An 18,456-nucleotide genomic window follows, 5' to 3' on the forward strand; every position below is an offset into this window, starting at 1 on the left:
GGGGGGGGGGGGGGGGGGGGATTGGGATGAAGAAATGCCAAAATCCCGTCTTCCCAATAATCGGATGTGTTCCTGCAGTGTTCCTGGCACAATGCAGTTATCCACTTCAATGAATTTATCCTTTTTTCCACGGCATCCAAGCGCAACCGTTTCCCTCATCTCCTTCTGCGAGTGCCTCTTTGTTCACCACGAGAAGTCGTGAAGTGTTTCATTTCCATCTTCTCGGTGGGCACCGAGAACTCATTTCGATGGAAGGAAAATTGTGACGACAAATGGTGCACCTGAGAATTTACAAGGAAGAAAAAGGCAATTCCTCCAGCATTTCATCGAGTGGCAGTCTGGGATATCCTAGCAGCGCAGTGAGACTCTCGTTGGTTTGTGAGGTCGATAAACTATCAACTCGGTGGTACTTCTGTGGGGACGCATGAATATCGAAAGGGTTGTTTTACGAGTACTAGGCAGCCATATTGCGCGCATAGGTCTTCGAGTCTGGTGGATGGATTCCTGTAGTGTTGAGTGAATTCTAGGAATGATTTGCACTTGGAGATGCAGTATTCAATCATGATTCAAGCGATAGGATAGAATTTTGATCAGGCTAGGGTAACCAGACCAATAGATGGACGGTTCAGGACAATTTGAAGTCCGTCGAGAGATAAGAAATTGATAAATCACCTAAATACGCTAACGATGGGTTCTGTACCTGAAAAAATATATGAATTATGGAGAAATAATGACTCGAAGCGGAAATAATGAAGGAATAAATGATAAAATGACGAAAGAACGGGATACAGCCTAAACATCCAATGGATAGACGGTCACATTTAATAGTTATTCAAACAAATTCATGTTTGAAAATGAAGGATGAACCTTTTCGATAATAATAATTGAACAGATACCGTGTTTCTTTGGCCTGATGGCTGCATTTTCACATTGTTCCGTCAACACTGCGTGACTGTTGTCTAACTACATGGAGAGAACTTTTTGATAAAAATTATCCTATCGTTCTATAAAAGTGTATCATGAGTCATCGATTCCTCATTTCTATCTCGAAATTTAATAGAAATTAATATATGATGATCAAATTTTATTCTACGTTAGGGAAATTTTATCCTGACGCATAATAAATTTTACCTTTCCAGTCCAATAATTTGTATGTAGATAATAACGAAAATTCTACAACGATTGGTAAATTTTACCCTACCGGTACAGTAATTTTTACTCTATCAGCAGGGTAATTTCAATTTTTATCAGGATGAAATTTCTCTAAAGTAGAATAAAATTTGATCATCATATATTAATTTTTACTAAATTTCGGGATAGAAATGAGGAAACAATGACTCATGATACACTTTTATAGAACGGTAGGATAATTTTTATCAAAAATTTCTCTCCGTGTAGGCAACCATGTCCTCTAGTAGCGTTGAATGAATTCTGGGAATGATTTACGCTTGGAGAAGCAGTATACAATCATGATTCAACTGATAGGATAGAGTTTTAATCAGAATCACGAACTAATCTTGATGAAAGGAAAATTGTGACGACAAATAGTGCAGCTAAGAATTTGCAAGGGAAAAAGGTAATTTTTCCAGTATTTCATCAAGTGGTACTCCTGGATATCCTAGTAGTGCAGCAAGACTCTTGTGGGTTTGTGAGCTCCATAAACTATCAACTCATTGGTACATCTATGGGAATGCGTAAATATCGAAAGGGTTGGTTTATGAGTACTAGACAGCCATATTGCACGCCTACATCTTTAAGTATGCCGATATACTCTTGTTGAGTGAATTCCAGGAACGATTTACACTTGGTGAATAGTTTTTTCCGCCGAATTCAGGGAATCGCGTCTCCGTTCAGGTGTCGATCAGATTTGAATGGGTTGTTTTGGCCCAGGAAGATCCGCATGTGAGTACACTGTTGAAAAAATTTGACTGAATTTTCCGGAAAAAGACCTTGAATTCGATTTAAGGAGAAAAAGCCAATGGAATTTCAAGTTTCTCCGAAAATTCAAGTAAAGTCCCTTTTTTTAGCGGTAGCACAACAAAAATTTCACAATTTACATGAATTTTCAAGTGAAAATGAATATTAACTGCCGAATTCCCTAGAATTTTCAGAGAATTCCGTTGAAATTGCTGGAATTCCAGAAATTTTTTAAGGAATGCCCTGAAAGTTCAGAGGAATCTGGAATGTAAGGAGAGATTTCTCTGAATTTTCCTCATTTTTCATTAATTTTCCCGGAATTATTAAACTGAAATTTCGAGTTCTCATGGAGTTTTCCATGAAATTCTGAATTTTCAATGAAAAAATCCCTTGAAATTTCAGTGTAAATATTGCTTCTTAGAAATTTCCAAGGTTCTTAACAGAAATTTCAGTAAACAACTTTTAACAGTATACTTTACCTAGAATTCAATCATGACGCAACTGACAGAATATATTTGTAACCAGAACCAAGAACCGATCTCGATAAAAGAAAAATTGTGACGACAAAAAGTGCCAAGAATTCGCAAGAAGAAAATTCATCCAGCATTTCATCGACTGGCAGTCCTGGATATCCCAACCCCACCACGAGACTCTCATCGGTTCTTGCGGTCGATAAACTACCCACTCGCTGGTACTTCCGTGGGAGCGCGTGAATATCGAAAGGGTTGTTTTACGAGTACTAGTCACACATATTGCTAGGCTCCCATGAGCCAGAATTTCTCACATACATTTTCGAGTATATGGATGTACTCTTTTGTACTGTTGGGTGAATTCCAGGAACTATCGACACTCGGTGGGTAGTTTCTCCCCCTGGATTCATACATAATGTCCCACCAGGAAATCGATTGTCATGACGATAATTGTCAGTTCCAGAGATTGTGAGGATATTTTATACGCAAAATCCGGGTGATAATTTCTCCTTTGGTCGGAATAATCCAATAGGGGATCCTGAGATAAACCTGTTAAACGTAAATCTTATCTATCTACATTTACACTTCAAGTTCCTTCACGTTCCATTTTCCTTCCCCGGTTTTTTCGTCCTCTCCTGAACATGTGAACGTTTCCCAGGGAGATAAATCCGAATACGTGGAAGACTGCAGAGGGTGTGAGCCTCAGTGACTTGATGCTCCGTATGGATACGCATCATCAGGCACTTGAATTCATTCGTTTGTTCGGAGCAATGAGCTACGGCGATCGCTGGGATATCCGGACTCCGCGATGCGATAACTACCCGGGAAATCACACAGTGAAGGACGTGGAGAGGAGCTGAGAGATAACAATGGGAGGATACATGATAGGGCTACTAACATAATGCTGTCGATGCAGTTGGGCGCGATGAAACGGTGATGGGCAGATTGATAAAAAAATCGCAAAAGTAAGACTGAGTAGATAAGAACGAACGCAGAGCTCCAAAGAATAGAATTTGAAGAGAATAGAGAGGGCGAGATCACAGCCGTGTACGAGAATGACAAAAATAGGAAGAGTGAGGGCACCAGGTGTCCCATGGAGAAGATTCCCGAAGGAGATTTCCAACGATTCTGTGCGAGGCTGTATCGAGTTGCTGGGAGTTGTGAGTGGTACGGGATTGCGTTTCCTTTTATTTTTATCCAGACGCAAGAGGAACACTGGTAGCAGATAAGGACCGTGTATGTGCGACGTTAGGTTCGTAGAAAGATGCCATCGTCACCATTTTTCTTTTTCTCAAGGATCTCAGGAGTTGGTTCGAAGGCGAAGAAAAGGAGTGTAATAGAAGGAACAGACGAGAATTGAGGAAAGACTATGATCGAGAGGAAGCCCCAGCCTTGGAGTGAACTCAACAGTGCTTGACAGCCGAACGGTTCCACTCCTGAGAGGATGTAGGACGCTTGAGTATAAAGAGGAGAGAGGGTAGCAAGGTGGAGGCACATACGCACACTCCTGTGTCCGCTAGTCTCTAGGACAAGACGGTCAATATCCATGCCACCCCCTTGGTACCCACTACCGGACTGTCAGTTCACGTCGATACGCGGCTACACCCAAGTCACCCTATTGCAACTCCTCCCAGACTCCTTACGATCTTCTGTCGAATTTCACCGCAGCTTCACTCATTCTTTTTTCCTCCATTTCCTCCAGCCGCATTCTATTCCACCGAGTTTTTTTCCCCCCCCATTCCCCCTCGCACTCAAACACAGTCGACGGTTTTATTATGTTTGGCTTTTTCTTCCACTTTTTTATATGCCATTTCTTTTCATTTCCGATGATCGCGATATCAGCCCCATCTCCGAAGAGAATGGGAGAAGCCACTGGTAATTTCAGTGGTTTCAGACGATTGAGATCTCAGTAACAGACGGGAAATGAAATGAAATGGTAGAGTCATGGCTATCTGAGATATAACATGAATTAAGCAATTTCCAGTCTATTGTAAAATTGGAAATACGTACTTTGCTACTGGCACAGTAGAAACCCTATTGATCAGCCAGGGTACGAGTAACCTTTGAACAACGGAAAGCGTTTCGTGTATAGAGACTCCATTTCCAGAGGATTGCTCCAATTAACGAACCGAGTACGTGCTGGTCCACTTCAGATAGCTGATTGACTACCAAGCGCTGTTATTCGACCTCCTTCTTCTTCGTTCTGACAAATACACGGTGTGCTTGAGCTGGCCCATCTTTAACTTTTTCGTGTCTTTATTCAGTACCTGTACCGTTCGTTGTACGTGAAATTCAAGAGTTCTGCACAATACACTGGAAACTAGCTTCAAGCTATGCTGAATTAGTACGGAACACTTGAGTCGTACTGAAATAACCTGAGGCTGATTTATTGCAACTGAAGGAATACACAATGAGGGCGGACGAACCTGACCGATCACATGGTGGGGACAAGTGGCTGTTTATTACTGGAGTGGATCTGGCGGAGGGGGCTATAATGTTCTGGCTATCAGGCCACAGACCCAAGGGACACGCAGCGCAATCCGTGCGACGAATTGGAGCCATTATGGGTTTTGACGACGAGAATGGTCAGAAAGGGCGGCAGACGTCTTCAGTATTTTATAAGATCATTTGTAACGTCTAGTGAACACAATTAACCCAATTTCGGATGTTTCGACTTGACTCGAATCATGGGGGCACGTGGTAAAGAGTCCTTGACAGACACGATTTACAGACACAAACAGCTAAACGTAAATTACGTCATACTAATTGTAAGCGTAATTTACGCTTAAGGTCAATAGGATGTCTGGTGGCTTTTTCCGTCATGAGTATCGGAATTTCGGCTTCAAAAGAGTGTATTTTAGGGTTAAAATAATAACGTAAATTATGGTGAAGCGTGTTTACGTTTCACTAACCTCATTTCATGCTTAAAAAATCGCAAATTATGTATTTTAAGAGGAGACTACTGTGAGTTTTAAAAGTCGTGGGTTATTGGAGTGAGACTTTTCATACGTTGAAGATCGATTATATAGATCTGAAAACGAGTAATTAGTGCAAAAAAAATTTATTTTATTGTTCGCTTCCCGAAAACGCTTAAAATGTTAAAAACAGTTCAGGGCCTCCAATTTTTGAGCTACAAAAGATTTTTTTTTTAATTTTCGGAAAAATGTGTGGAACAACAATTACGAGCCAGTTTTTTGGAATTCGACTCCTACACAGCTGATTTTTTTTTTTCATATAAAAAAATTCACTATTTGTGTAACAAAATACAAAAAAAGCAAATTTAGACATGTAAGAGGTGAATTAAAAAAAAATAGCTCGTCTGAGTGTAGACAGGATTTTAGGATCGTTTATCAAGGCTTTTACGATTTCCATTCCCCCTTCCCCTTGCTAATTATTTGATCTTTTTCATTTGCTTCCCAATGCCGTTTTGCATTTGAACCATGTGACAATATTTCAAAATGGTTCAGCCGCATATGAAAGATCAAAGTTTGCTCATTGTACAATGACCATCACAGATATCATAGCTAACAGACAAATAATCACCAAAGTATCTTGTCTCACAGTTTCATGAAGAACAAGATTTTCGTAATGAGCATGTGTACACAACCGGCAAAGTTTTTGGGCCAATGGGGAATTATTCCCAGGTCTTACGGAAACTCCGTCGCACATCAAAGTTGGCCAATTAGAGTTAATGCGAATATGGAATTGGTAGTAGGTACTTTGAACAGGGACAGACCGTGACGTTACCAGGGTAACAATGGATCCACTCCCTCCCTTATCCTCAATTTCGTAATCGTGCAATAACATTAGGTGTACTACCCGGGTTTGTGCAGTTCTCCCCAGTCCTTTCCACACGGTATCCATAAAGATATTTACTTCCGAATATAGACAATGGAGGGACGATTGGAAGTAAAACAATAATGTCGTCTCCAGTGGATTTCCTACGGGATGTTTTCACAACACAAAGAGGGAACGGTATATCGGTGCCCTTCGAGTTTGCACCAGTAGTCTACCTTCCCTCCTCTATCTACGTTGTTAACGTTCCTTGGATCACACTCACCTCGAATTAATCACAATAGAGAGAAGTCTAGAGAAATCCGATCGAAGAGTTATTCTTAAACGCTGGTTCTCTCCCCCCCCCCCTTCAACTCCTTCAACTTCGCGGGGGGTGAAAAGTTTATCTGCCTTTAGCTGTCCTCCGCGGAGTCTTCGCCACTTCTTTACTCGCCTTTCTTCCAGTTCATCGGTGCCGCTCCAGCGATAGTGGGTAAACGAAAACAAAGCTTCGCTTCACTAATCTTAATTTTTATCAATCGACAAACTCAAGTTGTAATCCAGACTCACGAGTTCTCGTGGATTTCTTTTTATAGCGGAGTAAAATTAAATCCACAGGGGAAATAAAGCCGGGCCCTTGATGTTTTCTCTGACATAACACTTCGTTATGTCGGATTTTATTGGAGCGAGGCAACAATCGTTTCAAGTGATGCTATTTTATTTGTGCCTTTCTCATTTACGATTATTCTTGTACACAGATAAAAGAGGTTTTTATTTTTCAGTTATTTTCAGAAGATTTTACTAAAATCAGGCGAGAAAGTTCAAAGACTCAGTGATTTTTGCGGAAATTATCTAATGGAATTAGTGGTTCTTGAATTCAGAACATTTAAATTTTTAAATTGTTATTCATGACGATTTTTTTATTTTGTAATGATTTTTTTCATGTTTCAAGTGACTTTCGAAATATCTTGGCGATGTACAATTCTATCGTAGAGAACTTCATGACTCTTTTGTTATTAAAATTATATCAGTTGCAATGTTGAAAATTCTTGTCACATTCCAGTTCCACTGAAATTTTAAGGAATTTCATCATTGAAAATTTGTAATTTTCTGAGATAAGCAATGGAAACTGTCAGTTTCAGTTCAATTTTCGGGGAAATTGAAATAAATACATTGAATATAAAAATATATTCAATTCCTAGATAATTAAAAATTCAAGTAAACTGGAGAACTCTTGTCTTCTTGCTGCTCAAAAATTTGAAATTCCTTTGGATTTTCATTGAAATCAGAAATTTATCTCCAATTATTAGGATTTCGTAAATACAAAATAATATAATATTCTTTAGTCGACAATAAAGAATTGTGAATTGTGAATTCGTGATTGTGAAATTCAGTGAGTACAAAATTGTAAAATTCTGTGATTTTATCACCAATTTTCATTGAGAGTGCGACACCTTGACCCAATCCTCATTAAATTAATTTTCAATCAACCTTGAAATTCTGAGCCACACTCGAATATTGTTAATCTACGCGTCAAGACATTTGATTGAAAAAATTCTTCCAGCTCTCCCCCCCCCCTTCGCCACAAGTATGTGTGTCATGAATTCTCCCATGGAATCAAAGTGCGAGAATTTTCTGATCAAATGTACAAAAGAGTGATGTGTTTTCCCCGTGAATTTATGAAAGAGGTGTGCAACTCTGCGAGCGAATGATAGACAAAACGCATTGGAATACTGTTATCCCCACACAGAGATGGAGATTGAAGAGAAGCGAGTAGGATTGCTAAACTGCATTGTGTGTGAGGAACGGAACACGTGAAATCCCACGATGAAAAGTGACTCAACCTCGTTGTAACTCGTGTGGTCTTCTGAATTGGTCTTTCACCAATGACATGGTGAAATTTCCGTGATAAAAAGCACTGATGATCATGTTAATATTGTTCACTATCCAGTATCCCCAATAATTGGCGATAGATTCCAGAAATTCACCGATATATCCCCAAAAATCACTTATGTGTCCCTGAAAATCAAAATTCCATTCTCTGTCTAGAATTTCATAATTTTTGCGACACCTTGACCCAATCCTCATTAAACTAATCTTCAATCAATCTTGAAATTCTGAAAGACCCTCGAATATCGTTAATCTACGCGTCAAAACATTTGATTGAAATTCTTCAGACTGCTCCCCTCCCCCTCGCCGCAACTGTGTGTCATGAATTCTCTCATGGAATCAAAGTGCGAGAATTTTCTGATCAAATGTACAAAAGAGTGATGTGTTTTCCCCGTGGATTTATGAAAGAGGTGTGCAACTCTGTGAGAGAATGATAGACAAAACGCATTGCAACACTGTTATACCCAGACAGAGATGGAGATTGAAGAGAAGCGAGTAGGATTGCTAAACTGCATTGTGTGTGAGGAACTGAACACGTGAAATCCCACGATGAAAAATGATTCAACGTCGTTGTAACTCGTGTGGCTTTCACATTGTGTATTTCAGTTCTCATGTTTTTTCTCCCGTTTTCAGAGTACTTTTATTCCCTCCTGTTTTTGTGTACCTACTCCACCCTTGAGGGTATGTACTCTCAAAACTCCAGTATAAATTCAACCGCCAAGAGCTATCAATTTTACATGGAAAATGTACCGTCCGAGGGTCAAGCAAAGGGACAGTGGTAGAATTTTAGGGGCGTACGTCGAGGTTGGGATGATTGGATCTGATGGTGAATGGAATGCCGGAATGTTTCGGTTAAATCAAATTCCAACGGGCCGGATATACCCCCCGCTGAGACCCTGAGAAGTTCGCCAGTGTAATAGAGATACTGTAGAAGGGGAGATGGAGGATATAACGGGGAAGATGTAGTCGAGGAAATTCTTCGGTGCTACTGGGGGGATACGTTGGACCTACCTCCGTGACAGACACCGAGAGGTTTCTCAGGGTTGCGTCACAAGTTTCGGCTTACACCTCACTCACTCCGCCTCTCTATTTCCGTGAAGGGTACTATCACTGTGGGAGAGCGAGAGGAGAGGGGTGATATATATCCCCTGGTTGGATCGCGAGCACGAAATTCCACTCCTCGTTCATCACGATGCAATTCTCCTGGTGGATGCATTAAGGGTAATTCCGTAGCACGCCTCTTCTCTTGCCTCGGCGATCATCGCTGCTATAACCCCAACACCATCATTCAGAAAGAATTCTTAGTCACTTGCACTTCTCGGGATTAGTGACGTTATTGAGGTTTTTTTATTATTTACTTCACCAGACAAACTGGGGGCGGAAATCAAGACACTAGTGTCACGTTTTTTAAGACGCTTGGTGCCCCAATTTTAAGTCATTTTTAGGGTCTTAAATTACACATTGAAACATGCTTTCCAGACAATTCAAAATATTTATTCGACTAGTTGTTCCTGATGTTGTCCACTGCACTGATTGGTCAAAATCCGTTTGGGAATGATAATCTGACAAATACCTCTCGAGCTTCAAAATTAATCGGGTATTAATTTTGAAGCTCGAGAGGTATTTATCCCTCAAGCTTTCTTGCAAACAAACGATCATGCCAAGTTTTGCAGAAAAAAACCCTTTATTAACCTGCAAAACTTGACACACTCATTTGTTTGCAATGAATACCCGATAATTTTGAAGCTCGTGGAGTTCTACTACCGAAAAAATTAACCTACAAACTTCTTTTCATTGTGCAGAGAACATATCGTCTCCCGTCACCAACAGAACCGAATAAATAAAAAGTCATTGACCCAAAGCCCCTGATTCTCCTCCATGTAAACATATCCCTCCATCCAAGCACTGAACGACATCGAGCTTGTTTCACCCACCTTATACCACCCCTCGTTTAAACATCCCCCCGGTCCCGCGCTTTGATTCCGCTCCACCGAGCTCGCCACTCGATGTAACGGATAGTGCACGAATCCCGTACGACGCGTTCACTCCGCCTCGAGTGACAATGTACACTGGCCCCATGTATCCATGACTCCAGTGGCAAGTGAATAAGTAAGACAAAGATAGAAACAATCTGGCGTAGCACACAGTGAGGATGAATAACTGGTTAATGCAGTCGTGTCAGTTCATTCGTTCGATCACTGATTTCTCCGATCGTACTGTCTGACTCAACAGTGACTGCAACCACTGCCAGCACGCTCCACTGATTTATCCGGCATCGTCGAAGGGCCGGCTCTTTCTTTCCTGTCAGGTCACCTCATTCAGTCTGATTCCCCCCGGTGGAGTTGAACGATTAGAGGTCATCCAACCAGAGCCAAACCTCAGTCGATCAATTGAGTCGTCTCATTATTATCATCTCCCCTTCTCTCTTCGCTATTGCCATTGTGCTCCAGTGAATTTATTCTCTCGTAAATGCGGGATTTATTGAACATTTCAAATAACAATTTCTATCACCCGGGGCTTTTACGATGATTGCGATGCAATGTCACTTCTTTTTCATTCGCTATTTCTACTCTGCTACGGGTATTTATCGTTTGTTTATGGTTTTTCTTTTGTAAATACCGAATGGGTATTAATTCTCAACACCAAAAGAGATGAACTGTATTGAGTTCTGGTATTTGCTGGTAGTTTGGGAGAGTACTTCCGGAAATTGCGGAATCTTTGAGGGGCAATTTTTGTGGATGAATAATTTTGAAATTATTATTTCCAAGTTTTTTTGTGAGCAATTAAAATGAAAAGTCTTTGGTTTGAAGAGACTGTTGAGAATTTATGGATGAAGTTTACGGTAGAGTTCTTGGAAACATTTATAATTTCATTATTGAAAATTCAGAATTTTATGAGAAAATTAAGGGAAACTGTAGGTTTTAGTTGAAGTGTTTTGTAAAAAATTGAACTAATTAGAATAGGAAAATTTAGGTGAATATTTAGTGAATTGTGTAATTACTGTTCCGACTTTACTATTCATGTTGAAATATTACCTGAGTTTTCATGGATATTAATGGAAAAATCTGTGGCATTTTTCGAAATGACATGGAAAATATGGCAGTAATTCTCAGCAGAGTGGCACTGAATTCGATTTACGCGAAAAATGGTTATTGAATTTCAAGTTTTTGTAAGAATTCAAGAGAATTCACGAGTTTGCAATTTTTCCCGGAATTTTCTTGATTTTTCCGTATTTTCAGGGAATAATTGAACTAAACAATCAAGTATTTTATTGATTTTCAGACCATTCGAAAAGAAAATCAATGAAATATTTGATCTTGCAATGACAAGATTTTCTGAAATTTCTGTGGAAATTAAGCACGATAAAAATTTCCGGGATGTGACACGGACAATTCAGACGAAAATTTTCAACAGTGTGTCCTTCAAATGTCGACGATTCCCTTAATTTCATGATTTTTCTCCACCTAAATCCACCCAATATGGTCGCCTTTCAATTCGATTCTTTCCAATTCCATTACTCGTACTGGGATATTCTTAACATGTAATTCACGGATATATTCAATTATAATACCACGAGAGTTTCAAAATGATCGTGTATTTCCCAATAGCTTCATTGCAAATAAATAAGAGTGTCAAGTTTTGCAGGTTAAAACTTTCTATTTTTCATGCAAAACTTGACACGCTCGTTTGTATGCAGAGAAGCTTGAGGGAAATACCCGATTCATTTTGAAGCTCGAGTGGTATTCGGCGGACTATTTCCTTCTTCAGAATTTCGACCAAAGGAATTGTTTGCGAATATTTTCTTAGCCGCTACGGGTAACAGCGTATAACCGAAAATTAACGAAATAATACCATGTTACATCCCCGAATGCGACGATTCTATTGGTCGAGATTCTGAAGGAGGAAATAGTCACCTAAATTTGCTAATTTTTCCGAATTTTCACCCAATATTACTCCCCGGAATTCATTGGCTGAAAGTGCAAGGTGTTTACACGCCCCGTCGCACGACAACAAAAGTGTAGCGAGGACATTCGCACTTTTAGCGCTGAAGATGGTTGGCAAAAAATGCTAAAAGGTGATAAAAGTTGAGAGTCACCTACGGTTTATCCACTTGAAAATAGTCGGGGCGGTCCGGGGCAATTGGAGACGGACGTTTAGCGAGTAGAAATGGCTGGTAAAAGGGACGAGTCCTACTGGGGTTCGTGTCGTTTTTGCAGGAAAGGTTGCCTGGGCTCTTAGAGAATGGGGGAGAGGGGGGCTCGGCCTTGTGGAAAACTGGCGCCGATTAAATGCAAATCTCGGGAGGGTGCTTATCGCCATCGCGGCACGCGGGTACCCGCTGAGGAAACCTGCGGAGTTCCCCCGGGGGAGGTGAGGCAGCTACTGCTGATTTTGTTGTTTTCCCTTTTTGTCATCCCACCGCGATACAATTAGCAAGGGGCCAGGGTGACGGCACTCCCCCGGCTGTTAATTAAACGTTTGCGTGCCACAGGGACGACGATATTATCCGGTTTTATATCTGCTTGAATATTGATAAAAAAAGAGAGTGTTACGTACTTGTTTGCACGTTTTAATATTTATTAAGAAATTATGTAAGCTTGGGAGGAAGGGTCTCGTGTTGCGTGCTAATTCTTTTTGCTCGGGCGATTTCAATCTGTGTTCCCCGGAATTAAGAATATTGGTATCAATTTGTAAGATTTCTTTTTTGCTCACAGAGAAATAGTTCCTTTTTTTATGAATATAAATGTTGTTCATACGAATGGAGATTTTATTGGTTAAAAATTGAAGAATTGATGAATGGTGAAGATAGCGATTTATGAACATTTAATAATCCATCATTTGGAATGCGTGAGTTATTCATTTCATACAATCAAAGCATTTCCGTTGGAATAATTATGCGAGTTACGCGGAGAAAAATTACTAAACGGGTCAAGTAATTGTGAAGCAACCTCGATTTCTAGTACTTTTTCACCTTAAATAGAAAAAGGGCGAGATTAATAGTGAATTTTCCTCCGTTGTCCCGGGAAAATTTACTAAACGTGAGAGTGATTTGTACCGAAAGTTGAAAGTACAATTTACCCTTTATCCCACACGGTTAGAAGTTTTTCGAAATTTCATGGAAAATATGGTAGTAATTCTCATGACAGTGACGTTGAATCCGATTTAGGAGAAAAACGTTTCTGAAATTTCAAGTTTTAGGTAGAATTCGACTAACTTTACGAGCTTTCAGTGGAACTGAAACGGAAAGTTCGCAACTTGATTGAATTTTCAATTGAACATAAATATTCAGAAACAAAATGACATAAATTTTCGAATTTTCCTTGCATTTTTCAGATTTTCCCGAATTTTCACGGAATAATTGAAACACAGAGCAGAACAGAAGATCAATAGAATGTTCGATTTTTCAATGACAAGATATCCTGAAATTTCAGTGGAAATTAAACAGGATAAAAATTTTCGGGATTTGACACAGAAAATGTAGACAAAAATTTTTAACAGTGCATCAAAATTTATCCTAGTGAACGTGAATAATTGCTCCAATTTTTCGTACAATTTTTCTGTAACTGAGAATGATCTCTATCGACCCTGTTTGGCAAAACAAACAATCCCCTGCCGGTGTCAGAAATTTTTCTAAACAGGAGGATAATTTTTGCATCCATAGATGTCTTTTTTCCCGGGAAAATCGTGAGATATCCACTAAAAACCAGTATTTTTTTACTGAATTACATTTCGCTCCACGATTACCCATTCGTATAGTAACATTTGTCACGATTTTCGAGGTAATTTTTATCCAACTTTTCTCTCCGTGTGTCAACTTCAAACAGACATATTGTTGAAATGAATAAAATGCAAAATAGAAGCGTTTAATTGATTGAAGACAAATCCATTCGATGAAGAACATTTATTGATAAACACTGACTCAGTATGATCCCTAAAAAACCGAACCGAAAATATTGAGTAATTAATACGAGGAAACTCACCGTTCGATTACCCGGATGCTTGACGTGACAACTGAGTACAGCTTTTTGTCCAACAATGCCTGTGATGTTTTTCTCAGTGATATCGTCGAAATAAGGTTTGTCCCACGCTCTAGTAGGTTTACTGCCGCTCGGAATGACACTCGCCAAACTGGAGCCTCCTGAGAATAAACAACTCCAAGTTACTTTCCAGAAAATCGGCATAAAAAATAAGAGATTGCGTCAGTCCACCTCAACAGGCGGAGATTTCCCAGTGACATGGACATTTCACCGGGAAATTCGCTCTACCGCTGTTATTAACCGAGCGGTTGGAGCGGTTGGAGTACTACGTGAGCCTTCTGAAGAGAGCTGTAACCAGGATATTGTAATAAGAGCTTTATCCGATTCACAACATTCCTGACAGCTCGAATGCATTAAAATTCTCCACTCCCTTGCAAAATCCTCCCTGAGATGCTCTCATATCTCACTCCACTCGCCCCCAATCTTTCGTCGCTTAATTAATCTCCGGGTCTACCCAACATTCGTATCTCTTTCAATTTCACCGGCAACCTCCCGTGTTCATACCACATAAACATTAATTATTCTCAACTTCTGATCTCATTCGTTTTTATTCATCCCCCCGACTCGAACGAGATTTAATGAATTTGTTTTCCCTTGGCATCTGATTTTTATCATTAGGGATATCCAAGTACTTCGGCTATTTTTTCTTCCGCGAAATGCTTTTCTACATTTGTAGTCGAACATCAAAGCTTTCCCTTGAGCCCATTTTATTATTTTATTTTTATTATTATTTAAAATTTGCCTGTCTGCATTTGAATCTCGATATTGAACGGTTAGAAAACATTTTAAAAATTCTGAAAAAAAATAGAAAGTGTACGTTGGAGGAAGATTGATGAAATAATTTTGAAAATGCAAGTGTTGAATATTACGAGTATTTTCTACAAATAATTGATATACAATTAATTTTCAACTATAAAATTCATTTATTTGGAATCGTAACAAATGTATTCATATTCAAAATTTTACCAAAAATCGATTTCGTGCCGGAAAAAATAAAATTTCCGAAAGTTTAAACAATTTCAATTATTTATTGATTAACAACGAATGTTTAAAAAAATCACAATTCTGTGTGAAACGTAATTTGAATGTCGCTGACTGCTCATGATTTTTTTGATTCTAAGTTAATTTAATTTTTATTATGCTTACAGAGGAAAGAAGTTTTAGTTTTCAAGGATCAGCGGTATTAAAAAATTTAACTAGTGAGTAATCCTGAAATCCGGTTATTTTGGCACTAATTCCCAGCGACATTATCCTAAATTCCGTGTCTGAATTTCAGTGATTAAATTCCCAAAGTTGTAAAGCAGCAAGAAGAAATGTCAGAGTTAGATGCACAATAAAATAGCATTATATGATACACAACTTAATTTTATTATATGAAAAATCAGGAATCCACGGCTTTCAGATCTAGACGAAATATACAGTGGCTTATTCGTATGTCAAATCCCGACTCTACACTTATTCCAATACCTTACAAACACAATCATTGTCAAGAATCCGTAAAAATTAGGGATAGATAACTGAAAATTTAAAGTACTGAAAATATTTAAAAAAAAGCTTGCTACTCTCCATGTTGAATCGTAATTTTTCTACGATTTTAAAATTCAATCACCACAAAACTTATATTACAGTTCTATAAAAGAGTATCATGAGTCATCGTTTCCTCCTTTCTATCCCGAAATTTAGTAAAAATTAACTTTATCCTGATAAAAATAAAAAATGCCGTGCCGGTAGAGTAAAAATTACTGTACCGGTAGGGTAAAATTTATTATGCGCCAGGATAAAATTTCTCTAAAGTAGAATAAAATTTAACCATCATATATTAATTTTTACTAAATTTTGGGATAGAAATGAAGAAACGATGACACATGATACACTTTTATATAACAGTAGGATCATTTTTATCAAAAATTTTTCTCCGTGTAGGTAAAAATTACGTAACAGTTCCATAAAATTTCCTACAACCAAATTGCGCTACGGAATTACGGAAAAGATATGTAATTTTTATTGAATATTTCCCTCCGTGTGATCTCATACTATTTTTATTCACTCGCTCCCTCCCCTCACTCGAACAATATTTAATGAAATTTCTTTTTCCCCTCGGCATCTCATTTTCATCATTAAAACCATCCTCATAGAAAATTCATGATCACGGAAATAAGAGCAATGAAAATTCTCGAAATGCCAGTGAATTCAAACGCGCGAAAAGGGAACTCCTCCCGATCCAAAGGAAAGGAGGTGAGGTGGCTCACGTGTAAAAAAAATCGGATCGCTCTGCGAACTTTTAACGAACGATGATCGAAATGAATCCGGTAAATTGCTGGAAATTCGATTAAACGAGGGAGACAGAGATGTGAAATGGTAAAATTAGACGTGTGTACTAGAGCGAGAATGAAAAAAAAAAGCCACACGTAGAGAAAAATGCGGCGGGAGAGAGAGAGAGAGAGAGAGAGAGAGAGAGAAAAAAAAACACATGAAATAGACGCCTTTACCCCCAGTGTTCTCCACTATTTTTATTTTACCCAAGAGAATTTTTAGCCAACGTTTTGGTATTGGCCGCGTTATTCGAGTGGTCGTTCCCAACGACTCTGGCATTCAATTTAAATTTTTCCAACCCCTCTATACACTCGATGCCAAGCTCTCTCGTTCTCCCCACTCCCCCCTCTGCCCTCGCCACTATCACATTTTTTTGCCCGCCCCCAACCCCCTTGTTATGTTTCAGTACAACCTTCGTACACTTCATTCCAGTGGCTGTTGTTTTCTCTGTTCTCACTGGGTGGGCATTCTCCACCCACAGTTGCGTAAAACGGCACAAGTCACCGACGAAAGGGAGTGGAAATAGAGACAGAGAGAGAGAGAGAATTTTACAATGTCCTCGACGTTTCATGTTTACTGGTCGAACCATTGGAAATACGAATTTCCTGTTGTGGTAGTTTGCACGTANGGGGGGGGGGGGGGGGGGGGGGGGGGGGGGGGGGGGGGGGGGGGGGGGGGGGGGGGGGGGGGGGGGGGGAAGTGTGGGAGAAGAGAGAAGGAAATACGAGAGTGAGGGGAGCATTAGTGAGCGAGGTGAAACCTTGCGAACCATTGACTTCAATAATCATTTGATATCATATCGGAGGAATGAAATTCATTAGGCAAGTGTGTAGACAAAATCTCCAGTCGGTTTTACCCACACGAGAACAACTCAAAATTTAACCCACCAAAACAGTGGAACCGAAGTTTGGGACTCCTCTGGCGCCAGTGATTGGATATACGAGTATAGAAATTTATGTCTATGTGTGTATAAATTTTATATATGTGCATGAAAATCCATGTTTGCGTGTATGTGACACTGTGGCAGTAGTTTCACGGGGTAGGAGCTAGGGGGGAGGGGGTGAATCACGATTTATCGCACTTGGAGTAGTGGAGGAGGGCAACAAAATGGAAACTGCAGAATGGTGTCGGGTTCGATTCATGTATAACGGGGATGGCGAATTTACGGCACAGTCGAGTGAATAATTATTCTACCGATTATACGATTGACGCCAATGGGAGTCCTTCCCAATTCTTCACATATTTCCGGTGTTTTTTTTTTTATGCAGGCAGTTTGTTGGGGATTTTTTCATTACGAGGGGAATTCCTGCACTGCGAATGTGATTTGACAATTGTCAATAGAAAAGAATCAATTACAATGGAACAAAAGGGAGAAACATTTTCCAATTGTATTCTGTTCAGTCTCACTGTTCATTTTGGTGTAGAAATATTTTTTCAAATCAATTGTACTGATGAACTTGCCGTTGTCCTCACCAAGTATTATTTTTTTCCAACTCTGGAACAATCCACTGGGATTTGTTTTTCCAAATAGGAAAAAAAACGGATGGGGGTGGAGAGTGGGTGAGTGTCAGCACGAAAAGGGAAACACGAAAATTCTAATTACTCAATTAAAATATTCAGCGGAGTTGTTGGGAGAATGCGGTCGAAAAAATAAACCGAAAACATGGGGGAAAAAGTATGGAATTGTAACAATGGAGCTTTAGGTTGTTAAATATTAGTGTGTCAAATGTTGTTTTAATTAAAACTACTCTGGCCCGGGTAAAGCATTTGGTGTCAGTGCGGCTGGGAGTCTCGTGTTTTTACTCGGTGAAAGGTACATCTGATTTAATTAAATATTTCATTTGGACTTGGCGCTAGGAATCTGAGTGCAGGCTCTAATTACATGAAATTATAGAGATTTTTTATAATTAATATTACGATGGAATTCACTGGAGGAATGAGTCTTGTTATTTATGATTTATGGCTACTTTTCTGAATTTTTCATCGAAACATCGATGTTTTTTACTATTTAAAGTTTCTAAAAATATTTTCTCCGATCTCGAAGACAACTTTGA

General features: G+C 39.3%; 1 protein-coding gene across 1 annotated transcript in view; it reads right to left on the reverse strand.

Moving 5' to 3' along the window:
• The window catches only part of LOC107047839 (lachesin), a 213,754-nt gene that overhangs the window by 86,244 nt on the left and 109,054 nt on the right, over window positions 1–18,456 (reverse strand). Inside the window, exon 3 of the mRNA XM_015270695.1 lies at window positions 14,033–14,190. Coding sequence (XP_015126181.1) covers window positions 14,033–14,190 — 158 coding nt within the window. The remainder of the gene's footprint in view (window positions 1–14,032; window positions 14,191–18,456) is intronic.

Source organism: Diachasma alloeum, unplaced genomic scaffold, assembly GCF_001412515.2.
Source record: "Diachasma alloeum isolate Michigan unplaced genomic scaffold, Dall2.0 Dall_scaffold_78908, whole genome shotgun sequence".
Classification (NCBI taxonomy): Eukaryota; Metazoa; Arthropoda; class Insecta; order Hymenoptera; family Braconidae; genus Diachasma; species Diachasma alloeum.